This window comes from Coloeus monedula (genome assembly GCF_965178545.1).
Source record: "Coloeus monedula genome assembly, chromosome: 21".
Classification (NCBI taxonomy): Eukaryota; Metazoa; Chordata; class Aves; order Passeriformes; family Corvidae; genus Coloeus; species Coloeus monedula.
Window position 1 is genome coordinate 11,095,771 of NC_138801.1, and position 11,682 is coordinate 11,107,452.

An 11,682-nucleotide genomic window follows, 5' to 3' on the forward strand; every position below is an offset into this window, starting at 1 on the left:
CACCTCTAGAAACATAAATGCCAAGATTGAAGTTCCCAGAATTGAACTGATCTACAAATCCTTAAGAAACTAAGCTTAGGAAATCGGAAGTCATAGAGAACTTCACAAAGTTCACGGGGAAGCATCATAACCACGTGTAACAGAAGATTTAGCACCGATTAATGCAAAATAGCAGGTGAAGTCCTGGGTTCTAGTGGGGTCCTGGGTCTTTGCTACCAGAGGGATGCTAGAGCTTTGCAGGGAGGGTGGGGAAAGCAGCAAAAGCTGCAAGTACAAAAAACAACAAGCAGCAAGCCCCACTCATTGCATTCCTCTGTTCTGTAGTAACCTCGGAACACTGCCACGCAACTCCTCAAGCTGCAACAAGGGCAGACGATGGGCACTGGGAGCTGGGAGGTAAACTGACAAATTTGACATGAAATAAGAGTTTGCTTGAGAGTTGGCACCATCATGGGTGCTCAAGGGACTCTTCCGTGTGCTTTGAAGGATTGTGTTGCTGGGAAAGGAGTGGTGTCAGCCTGCAAGGATAGATTGCCATCCAAAGCAACAAGGAAAGATGTTCTTCTGGCTTGGCCTTTTGTGAGCTGTGCTATTTATAGCTTTTGACTATGTGCGAATAACAACGTTTTCAGGGTTTTTTTCTGATGAACACTTACATTTCCAAAGGAGAATTTCTTCAGCCCATAACCAGTCTCAGTATTTTCGGTGCAGGCATTCGCCCAGGCTAAGATAGCAGGTTTTTTTCAAGAGATGTCCCTTATTTAACCCTTTCTGCTTCTGGGTTTTGTGAACACACTGCCTTGATGCTAAGAGCTCTGCTGCTCATTTTTCTTGTCCTTACCACCAAAACAGTTCCTGAGGCTCCTCAGGAAGAGGAGCAGAGGAAGAGGTAAAAAAAAAAGGCAGAGGTATCTGGTAGAGTTTCTAAAGACAGTTGTCCTCACCGGGGAGGGGAAACATGGGGAAGCAAAGGGAGGAGACTTGCCCTGCTCACCCCTTGGGTTTTACATGTTGCGTTGCTTCACGCTCTGCATTCACAGGGCAGCTTCAAAGGAATACAGAACTGACAGGGCCAGATCCAGGGATGGGGACGAGATGGAGGGGGGCTTCAGGTAGGCAAAAAAGGCAGTGCTGAGAAACAGCGAGAGCATGGCCAGGTGAGGCAGGCACATGGAAAAGGCTTTGTGCCGTCCCTGCTCAGAGGGGATCCTTAGCACAGCCCTGAAGATCTGCACATAGGAGAAAACAATGAACACAAAACAGCCAAATACCAAACAGGCACTGACAGCGATGAGCCCAAGCTCCCTGAGGTGGGAGTGAGAGCAGGAGAGTTTGAGGATGTGTGGGATTTCACAGAAGAACTGCCCCAGGGCATTGCCCTGGCACAGGGGCAGGGAAAATGTATTGGATGTGTGCATGAGAGCGTAGAGAAAGGCACTGGCCCAGGCAGCTGCTGCCATGTGGGCACAAGCTCTGCTGCCCAGGAGGGTCCCGTAGTGCAGGGCTTTGCAGATGGACACGTAGCACTCGTAGCACATTATTACAGCTGGTGATGGGGTCAGTAGCTCTGACCGAGGAAGAGGTGACCGGTCTGGAGAGATGGTCCCGAAAGGAATCGCCTTCCCGAGGCCCGGTGTCTTCCCTCAGCTGCTGGCCAGGAGGGCCCTTGCAGAGGCTGTCAGCTCTTTAGTGATTATCAGCTCGTGATTCCAGCTCAGCTCTGCAGGGCAGCCTCCAGGCCAGACCAGACCAGAGAGAGAGAGAAGATGCTCGTGTGGCTGGTTCTGCACGAGGAGCTTTATTGTTGGTCCCCTCCGGCGAAGGGGAAAGCCAGGGATGAGAGCTCTCCCCACAGGGGCAGAGGCCTTAGCTTTTATAGGGATACAGGGGATGGGTGAAGGCCAATGGGTTACAAAGGATCTGCATAGGGTCTCTTAAAGGATTGTGGGTCTGTCTTTTCTCACCGTGACCAAAGAAGTGGTTGCCTTTCCAGGGAGCCCTGCTGGGCAATTAGGAAATCTCTTATCTCAGCAGAGATCCCTCCAGGGCAGGGGCTGGGCATACCCCCCAGTACATGGTGGTGAGGAGACAATACTCTGCTCCAATGAAGAACATAAAGAAAAACACCTGAGCAGCACATGCTGAGTAGGAGATGTGGCTGGTGCCCCAGAGGGAATTGTGCATGGCTTTGGGGACAGTGGTGCAGATGGAGCCCAGGTCGGTGAGGGCCAGGTTGAGCAGGAAGAAGAACATGGGGCTGTGCAGGTGCTGGCCGCAGGCTCTGGCGCTGATGATGAGGCCGTTGCCCAGGAGGGCAGCCAGGGAGATGCCCAGGAAGAGGCAGAAGTGCAGGAGCTGCAGCTGCCGCGTGTCTGCCAATGCCAGCAGGAGGAAGTGGCTGATGGAGCTGATGTTGGACATTTGCTGTGTCTGGCCATGGGGATCTGTAAAAAAATAATCATGGAATAGTTGGCTTTGCAGAGGACTTTAAATATCCCAGCACAACTTGGTGGCACTTTCCCCCCACTGCCTGCCCAGGGCTCTGCTGCCTGGGGCTGTCCCTGCCAGCAGCTGCTCCCTGTGCCCAGGCCTGGGCCCTGCCAGTGCTGCCAGAGCCCAGCCCGGCCCTGGGGGCTCAGCTCTGCCCTGCAGACCCCTCCCAGCCCAGGGCACTGCCCAGGGGCAGCTCTGGCTCTGCAGGCTCTGATGGCAAAGTCAGAGCACCCCTGAGGAGGCTGGAAAAGTGATGCTGATGCTGCCTGTAAGGGACCCTGTGCTGATTTCTGTCACTGCCCGGTTTCTTCAGATCTCAGAGAAATTTTTTTTTATTTTTCTCAGCTTGAACTGAGAGATGAATATCCATGTGCAATTTCCCTTCCAGGCAACCCAGAGCAGTAGATTTAAAAAATCAGGGTTCTTCCCTTTTATACATTCCCTGCCTTGCTGTGCTCCCTGTATAATATACTAGGGAACATCCTGGAGTTAAATGTCCTGCTGGGAGCAGTCCTGAGCAATGCAGCATCCCCACCACACAAGAAGAACACTTCCAAGCCTGGCCAGCTGTCTCCTTCCACCCACACCTTGTCCCCCAGCACTGAGAGCAGCTCCTCGGGCCGGCTGAGAGCTGCCCCTGGAAGGCAGCAGAGTCCCTGCCCCAGCTCAGCGCCCTGGGCTGCAGGACCCTGCTCTGCAGGACAGCCCTGGGCACCCCTGGCTGCTCTAGCCAGGAGATAACCAGAGGATGGACTTACAGAATCTGTAGGCATTGGGATGTTGCAGCTTCAGGAGATCACTCCAGGAGCTGCAGCTGCCTTGTCCTGCAGCCAGAGGCTTCCTGTGTCAAGGGATGGCCATGATTCTCCCACAGTCACTTCTCAGCATCTTCCCAGCCCTGACTGACTGAAGCTCTCTGTGCCTCTGTGCTGTGCCCAGGCTGGCTGCAGGCAGTGCCCCAGCCCTGCTGGGCTGTGCCCAGGAGCTGCTCCTGGCCAGAGCTGTCTCTCTGCAGCGCTGCCGCTTGCCAGGAGCTGCCTCTGTGCCAGGAGCCCGGCCCAGCTCAGCAGCACAGACACAGCACAAGGACTGGAATGACCCTCTCGGGGCTCTGGTGCTGAGGCCCTGAGAGGGAGTGAAAGAAACCTCTCAGGAATTCAAAGTCAGAATCAAACTCCAAAGTTTCTTGAAGTTTTAATGGGTCCCACTGAGGAACACTGAGGATGAGGAAGTGTCCCCAGGTTCCAGTCAGAGCAGAACACTGGAGGCAGTGATGATGGTGGGGGACAAGCAAGGGAAAGGTGTCTCTGATGCTGAGCAAACCTGGATGTGTTTCAGGAATGCAAAGGGCCAAGGCCTGAGCCCCAGCCCCTGGCAAGGCAGATCCTGTCCCTCCCTCAGTGCTCAGGGCTCTTGCCGGGGCACTGGGATGTGGGGATGGGCAGTGCCCAGGGCAGCACCATGGGGCAGCCCCTGCCAGGCTGCTGGGCAGGGACAAGGAGGCCCTGAGGCCCCAGGGCTGCAGGGGTCACTTGTCCCCTCCTGGCCTCAGGGCCAGGGCCAGCAGCCATGGCCAAAGGGCTGCACAAGTTGGCTCTGTCAGGGCCTTGCAGCTGCTGCCCATCCCTCTGCCCTCTGCAGCCCAGGCTGTCCCACGCTGTCCCTGCCCTGCGCCTCTGTCCCTGCAGGCTGTCCTCATCCCCCCGGCTGCCCCACCTGGCTGGCCCCTTCCTTTGCTGGCAGCTCTGTGTCCTGCCTGCCTCTGCCTGGGCACACAAAGCCTTGGGCTGCTCCAGACTCCTTCTGGGGGACGTGTTGCACCCCAGCCCTGCCCTGGGACAGAAATTCCTTTCTCTTCCTTATGTCTAGTCTGGACCTCCCCAGCTGTCCTTGGCATTAATTCTTTCTTTCTCCAGCTTTTCTCTACTATGTCAAAAGGATCCACTATCTCTGAAACTGCCCTTCAGTCCCTCCCTTGGCTCTCCTTTGCTGTCCTCAGTCTCCACTCCACTGAGCACAGAGCTCCTTTGTCCCTATACAGTGGTCATGGGTTTGAGGCCATGGGTGCCTGGACAAGGACGGTTCTTTTCTCTAGGAAGGAAATTGCAGAAGCCCAGTGTTTTGAAGGCAGATCAGAGGCAGTCACCAGAGACCAAGGCAAGCCAGACCTGTCTGTCCTCGCAGCTTTTGGTCTGAAAGCAACCCTTGGTTATATAGGGAGTTTTGGAGGTGGAATTCCATTTCAGCTTTGACAGTTCTTCTGCATAGGAAGGAAAGCACAGCCCCAGTGTTTCAAAGGCACATGAGAGGTGGCCCCAAGGAGGCCAAGGCCAGCCAGACCTGTTTGTTGTTGGGTGGAGTCGCGGGAGACAAGCACTCAAGGCATGATGTTCAGCAAGTCTCGATTTATTTTTCAAAACTACACTTACTTATAGTACCTTTAATTAGCTCATACATATTGCAAAAGTTGAGCTCCTCATTGGTGGGAGCTATTCCATGGGATCTGCAAACACGGTGGTCTTATCTTCCTCTTCCATATGGTTTCTGTCTTCTTACTTATCTGAATGCACATTCTGTTATCTATGCAACTTCTTGCTCAAGGACTCAGTGTCTGCATCTTTACTAAGCCTCCTGTGTTATCATGACCTTTGCTTTTTAGCCATTCTTCAGAAAGACTCTCAACACTTCCCCTGTTTTCTTTTTGCATGATCATAGTCATATTGACTGGCTTCGAAATTAAATTTTTTACACATGACATTATACAGCTAAGCATAAGTAAACCAAGCAAAACAATTATTAGCAACAGCATTAAGGATTTAATCACACTTTTCATCCATCCTTCTAAGCCCATCCACTCTGTAAGTCCTTCTAATCCGAAAAATCCGGAGTCTTTTTTTATTTTTTGGGAGTGTTCAATCAAATTCTTAATTTCGGCGTGGATGGACTTAGAATGATCCTCAAGATCCATACAGCACATTCCTTCAAAGTCTTCACAGCCATGGCCGTGGGCTAAGAGTAGAAAATCTATAGCTGCTCTATTCTGAAGCAGGGCGTGTTGGACTGAACTCAGATCTTCTGCAAGTTCAGACAACACTCGGCTGGTACCGTTTGCCTGTTTAACTACCCAACATGCCAGTTTTTCTAAGTGACGATGGGCTCGTGCCGCAGCTGCACCAGGAACAAAAAGGGAGGTAAAAAGCACTTCTGATTTGCTCCATAGTGTGAGGTCATCCTGACATTCAGGTGTTATAGTTTCTGTTAAAGACCTCCACCATTGTGTTCGGTGTGTAGCATTAGGATGGTGCTGTGGAAGTGCAAGACTCAGTTGGCCAAAGGTACAGGGCCCACCTACAGGCCTGGATGGAATACCTGACCAGGCACGATTCCCACAAATTAGGAAAAACCCTCTGGGTAACTTTCGAGGGAAAAACGTTCCAGGGGCTGCAAGAGATCGATTTCTCACGGTAACGTTGCACCATTCTAAATCCCACTGTGAAGCATTGCCAATAGGATAAATCAAGGTGGGGTTGGATTCATTCAGTCGACAGCCATTAAGGCTGCCCTCTTGGCATAAATTACGTGAACTATTAATATAAATACAGGCTGTAGCGTTAAGAGAATCAACTAGTTCTATCTCTTGTGGCTCAGGGCCCACCGGGAGTTTATCATCCCAGCTATCATACTTCAGTAGGCCAGCGGTAATATTCATTGTGGATTTTAATGGTCTAATAATTTTGAACTGGTTCTGGGTCTCGATTACGAAGTTACGCCATGTATTATCTGTTAGTGGTACTCCAACTAAGCATGTCAAAAATGGGGTACTGGGTGTGGCTAAGGAGGCACAGAATGTTGTGGTGTTCAATTCACGTGCCAAGGAGACCCAGATATTATCTCTAGGGTCAAACACTTTAGGAGGATAGGAAAGGGGGTGACCCATTACTGAGCCTGCGATTAGCAGCACGATGCTTAAACCGCCGGCGAACATGATCCCACTTTCTTGGGTCAACTTGCCACTGAATGGGGACCCCGATATTTGGTTGGCATGAGGATTGCAAAACTACAGAGTAGCTATCGGCTAAGATCTTTTTTGCTAAATGCTGTACTGACCACGCTAATTCTCTTAGCCGCAGATCTTCAAGATTTTCAACTAATTGCAAACTGTCAATGATATTTTTGCCTGTGAGTTGTACTAATGCTCCTTGAGCCGTCTCACGGTGCCAGTGAAAACTGCAAGACTGACACCAAAACCCTTCTGATAGATGTTGCTGGTGGACCCACCACTGTAAATTACAGCCTCCTCAAAGCAATCTTACCCACGCCTTATGATTATTACAATTACATGCAAAGCAACTAGACTGGCAAAAGCGCAAAAAGTGTCTCTGCAAATGTGGGAGGAGATAACCCTCTATCTCCTGTTCAGAGTCCACAAGGAAGGTAATGCAAAACCGCTGCTCAACTTCCTGCAGGATCTGTGAGATCTTCCTCTGTACCCTTCTTTTCTTCCTCTGTTGTGGGTTGCTCATCAGTGACAACAGGCTTAGTCCATTTGGCCGGAACCCATAGGGGACCTGTCGGAGTGGACACACATAAGTAACCTCTTCCCCAGTACAAGGTTTTTACAGGATCCTGCCAAAGTCCCGTCTTGGGGTCTTTGTAGCGCACCCAAGGCATGGGCGTCGGGGGTTGAGGATAGGCTCCAAGGTGATGGACTCTGCCTGATGCAGCAGGAGACAACGCTTCCGTGGGCGGGAGGTGAGATCAATAGTGAGTAAGGTCAGAGATCCAGTAGAGCCAGGACTTGGCTGACACCTAGGTGCATCACAAACAGGCGGAATGCTTGAAGCCAGATGTGGTAATGGTACTAGTTGTGCTAACTTTTGTCCTGCCGGGATCTTAACGGGAGGATAATCGGTATGTGCTAAAATAAAAATTTCTTTAGCGGAGTCAGCATCAACAAGACCAGTCTCTACTAGGAGTCCCATTGTAATTGCAGATGAACGACCTACAATAAGTTCTCCCATAGCTTGGCCATTAATATACACAGGTCCGATGACACCAGTGGGAATGCGATGGATTTCTGATGTTAGCAACTCGGTATCTACTGAGGCTGCCAGGTCCAGGCCGAGACTTCCGCTTGTCGCTGGGCGGGGACAGGTAGAGGTGCTGGAGCGGTTACTTGTGTCGTCGCGCGGCCGCTGTTCGCGCTGGGTCGCTAAATTCTTGCGGCTGTACATTCGCGACGAATATGACTGGGTGTCCCACAGCGATAACACTTCATGCGGCCACCTGGAGCTGGGCGGGGACGTGCTGCTGCCGCTTGGAGAGGAGCAAGGGCTGCCATTACCTGATTTTGAGAGCTAATAGCCTGTTCTTTAAGCCCTTCACCTAATTTTGCTAAGGCTTGTGCTAAGAACAGCTGAGAGCCAGTGGGCATGGTAGCAGCCTTTTCTAGGAGCTGCTGGACAGTCCAATCCCCTGGGGTGGAAGTAATGAGGGCACGGGTGGCTTGATTGCCATTTTGTAAAAGGCATTGCTTAAGTAACGGGTCATGCATATGCTCTTGAACCCCAGCTTTTGAGATGGCTTCCATAACTTTGTCAACAAAAGAGCCTAAAGATTCCTCTCTGCCTTGCTTAATGTTCATATACATAGGGATCCCACCCGGGGCTCGGACTTTATCCATAGCTTTCTTAGCAACTGCTATAGCTTCCCGCAATTTAGCAGGGCCTAGTGCAGCCTGAGCCTCAACCCTCATATGTTGACCCTGTCCTAGAAGTTCATCTACAGTGATATCTGCTAACGGATCTCCCTGGGGTCTAGCGAGATCTGCACTAACAGCTGCCTCCTCCCTCCAGCGAGCCTCAAAAAGCAGTCGCTGATGCGGGGTATACATGAGCTTAGTAATGCCTTTAATGTCAGCAGGAAGAAGGGTAAAAGCGTTAAAAATATAATCAAGCATCTGTTTAACTGGTTCACTGGTGACACCGTAATTCCCCACCGTTGCTCGTAGCTGAGCTAACAGCTTCCAATCCAGATTAGTCACCTGCGCGATATTGCCGCCCCCTTGCGGATTAGGGACAAATAAGACAGGGAACGCTATGCTGTCCTGAGCAGCCGCTAGCATGTCAGAATCACCCTTTTGTAAGCCCTCACGAGCAACCGCAGCCCAAAGTTCTCGATGGCCCCTAGCCATGGCCTCCGCGAGGTCAGACTCTGCCCCAGGGACAGGCTCAGGGCTAACAAAGGGGTTTCGCGAGCGAGAACAGTCCGGCGGAGACGGGTGAGGCAAGGGCGGAGGAGCAGGCTGCGGCAAGGAAGGCGTGGGAGGAGCAGGGGGGGGGGGGGGGGAGGCAGGCGCGGAAGGCAACTCAGAGGCAAGAGCCTCAGAGGGTACGTGAACCGTAGCAAAGGTGGGGGGATTAGGCGGACCAGAGAAGGGAGAGGGACCATGTTCCCCGTAAAGACGATTACGGTCCTGTGCAACTTTAATCTTTTCTGCGGCTTTCTTTTCTGCCTGTACCATTAAAAGTTCATTATAAACAACTCTCCATAGTTTAGCTATCTTTTTAGCTGGCTTATCGTCATCTAAGACAAGATCCCAAAGTTTGTCACTATACGCGCGCCACTGACTTAATTCATGAATGGAGTGGGGGTCAGCGAAAAAACCGTAAGAGCGCGCATGCGTTAAAAGAGCGGGGAGGTCTTTATCAAGATCAATCCCTTTAAAATTATGCTTAAGCAAAAAAGCCTTGAAAAGTTCCTGTGCTGCTTGTCTTTCTATACTTACGTCGGTACCGTTGCTAGCCCCTCCAGGCTTCGGCAGCACGTATCGGCGAGCCCGCCTGTGCGGTCGCTCGGGCGCGGAGGAAATCGTTGCAGTATACGAGACCTCTTTCGCCGTCCGTCTAGCTGCGGGACCCGACCCCAACGCAACTCCCCCATCGCATAAGGCAAGGGCAACTTCTCCTGTTCGGGTGCCAGATGTTGGGTGGAGTCGTGGGAGACAAGCACTCAAGGCATGATGTTCAGCAAGTCTCGATTTATTTTTCAAAACTACACTTACTTATAGTACCTTTAATTAGCTCATACATATTGCAAAAGTCGAGCTCCTCATTGGTGGGAGCTATTCCGTGGGATCTGCAAACACGGTGGTCTTATCTTTCTCTTCCATATGGTTTCTGTCTTCTTTCTTATCTGAATGCACATTCTGTTATCTATGCAACTTCTTGCTCAAGGACTCAGTGTCTGCATCTTTTCTAAGCCTCCTGTGTTATCATGACCTTTGCTCTTTAGCCATTCTTCAGAAAGACTCTCAACACCCGATGACCGATTAGTGGCTCAATCTACGGTTAGGGTTAGGGTTAGGCGTTCTCCTAGGGTTAGGGTTGAGAAAAGCACAAAGCCAGGAGCTCCAGGGATACTCAGCATGCAAAAGGCATACCAAGGTGAGGAGGACACCGCCCAAACCTTGCTCCCTCTTTGTCATTCTGCTCAGAATTGCCACAACCCTCTGCCGGTTTTCTGGCTCAAGGTAGGGTTAGGGATAGGGTTAGGCCATGGATTAGGGTTAGGGTTACGCCTAGGGTTAAGGTTGAGAAAACCACAAAGCCAGGAGCTCCAGGGACACTGATCTTGCAAAAGGCAGGCCAAGTTAAGCGTGGCACATCCAAAACCTTGCTCCCTCTTCTTCTTTCTGCAAGGGTTAGGGTTAGGGTTAGGGGCTCGGTATAGGGTTAGTGTTAGGGGTTAGGGTTAGGGTTATGCCTGGGGTTAGGATTGAGAAAACCACAAAGCCAGGAGACCCAGGGACACTAACCGTGTAAAAGACCTACCAAGGTGACAGCAGCATATCCAAAACCTTCCTCCCTCTTCGTCATTCTGCTCAGAACTCGCCACAGCCTAAGGCCCAGTTTCTGGCTTGAGCTAGGGTTAGGGTTAGGGTTAGGGTTATTCTTACGCCTAGGGTTAGGGTTGAGGAAACCACAAAGCCAGGAGCTCCAGGCGTACTCACCATGTGAAAGATATACCAAGGGGACCGCAGCACATCCAAAACCTTCCTCCCTCTTCGTCATTCTGCTCAGAACTCGCCACAACCCTCTGCTGGATTTCTGGCTCAAGGTAGGGGTTGGGTCAGGGTTACGCCTAGGGTTAGGGTTAGGGTTGAGAAAACCACAAAGCCAGGCACTCCAGGGATACTCAGCATGCAAAAGGCATACCAAGGTGAGGAGGACACAGCCCAAACCTTGCTCCCTCTTTGTCATTCTGCTCAGAATTGCCACAACCCTCTGCCGGTTTTCTGGCTCAAGGTAGGGTTAGGGATAGGGTTAGGCCATGGATTAGGGTTAGGGTTACGCCTAGGGTTAAGGTTGAGAAAACCACAAAGCCAGGAGCTCCAGGGACACTGATCATGCAAAAGGCAGGCCAAGTTAAGCGTGGCACATCCAAAACCTTGCTCCCTCTTCTTCTTTCTGCAGGGGTTAGGGTTAGGGTTAGGGGCTCGGGTTTGGGTTAGGGTTAGGGGTTAGGGTTGGGGGTTAGGGTTAGGGTTATGCCTAGGGTTAGGGTTGAGAAAACCACAAAGCCAGGAGCTCCAGGGACACTGATCATGCGAAAGGCAGGCCAAGTTAAGCGTGGCACATCCAAAACCTTGCTCCCTCTTCTCTCTGCAAGGGTTAGGGTTAGGGGCTCGGGTTAGGGTTAGGATTAGGGGTTAGGGTTATGCCTAGGGTTAGGATTGAGAAAACCACAAAGCCAGGAGACCCAGGGACACTAACCATGCAAAAGACCTACCAAGGTGACAGCAGCATATCCAAAACCTTCCTCCCTCTTCGTCATTCTGCTCAGAACTCGCCACAGCCTAAGGCCCAGTTTCTGGCTTGAGCTAGGGTTAGGGTTAAGGGTTACGCTTACGCCTAGGGTTAGGGTTGAGGAAACCACAAAGCCAGGAGCTCCAGGCGTACTCACCATGTGAAAGACATACCAAGGGGACCGCAGCACATCCAAAACCTTCCTCCCTCTTTGTCATTCTGCTCAGAATTGCCACAACCCTCTGCCGGTTTTCTGGCTCAAGGTAGGGTTAGGATAGGGTTAGGCCTTGGGTTAGGGTTAGGGTTACGCCTAGGGTTAAGGTTGAGAAAACCACAAAGCCAGGAGCTCCAGGGACACTGATCATGCAAAAGGCAGGCCAAG

At 51.4% G+C, this 11,682-nt stretch overlaps 1 protein-coding gene across 1 annotated transcript; it reads right to left on the reverse strand.

Moving 5' to 3' along the window:
- Positions 1–1,034: 1,034 nt before the first annotated feature.
- LOC309581086 (olfactory receptor 14J1-like) lies at positions 1,035–2,421 on the reverse strand (the record flags this gene model as incomplete). The annotated part of the gene is made up of 2 exons (XM_082295501.1): positions 1,035–1,526; positions 2,065–2,421. 2 exons carry the CDS (start codon positions 2,419–2,421, stop codon positions 1,035–1,037), a joined length of 849 nt encoding a protein of 282 aa, XP_082151627.1.
- Positions 2,422–11,682: the final 9,261 nt, after the last annotated feature.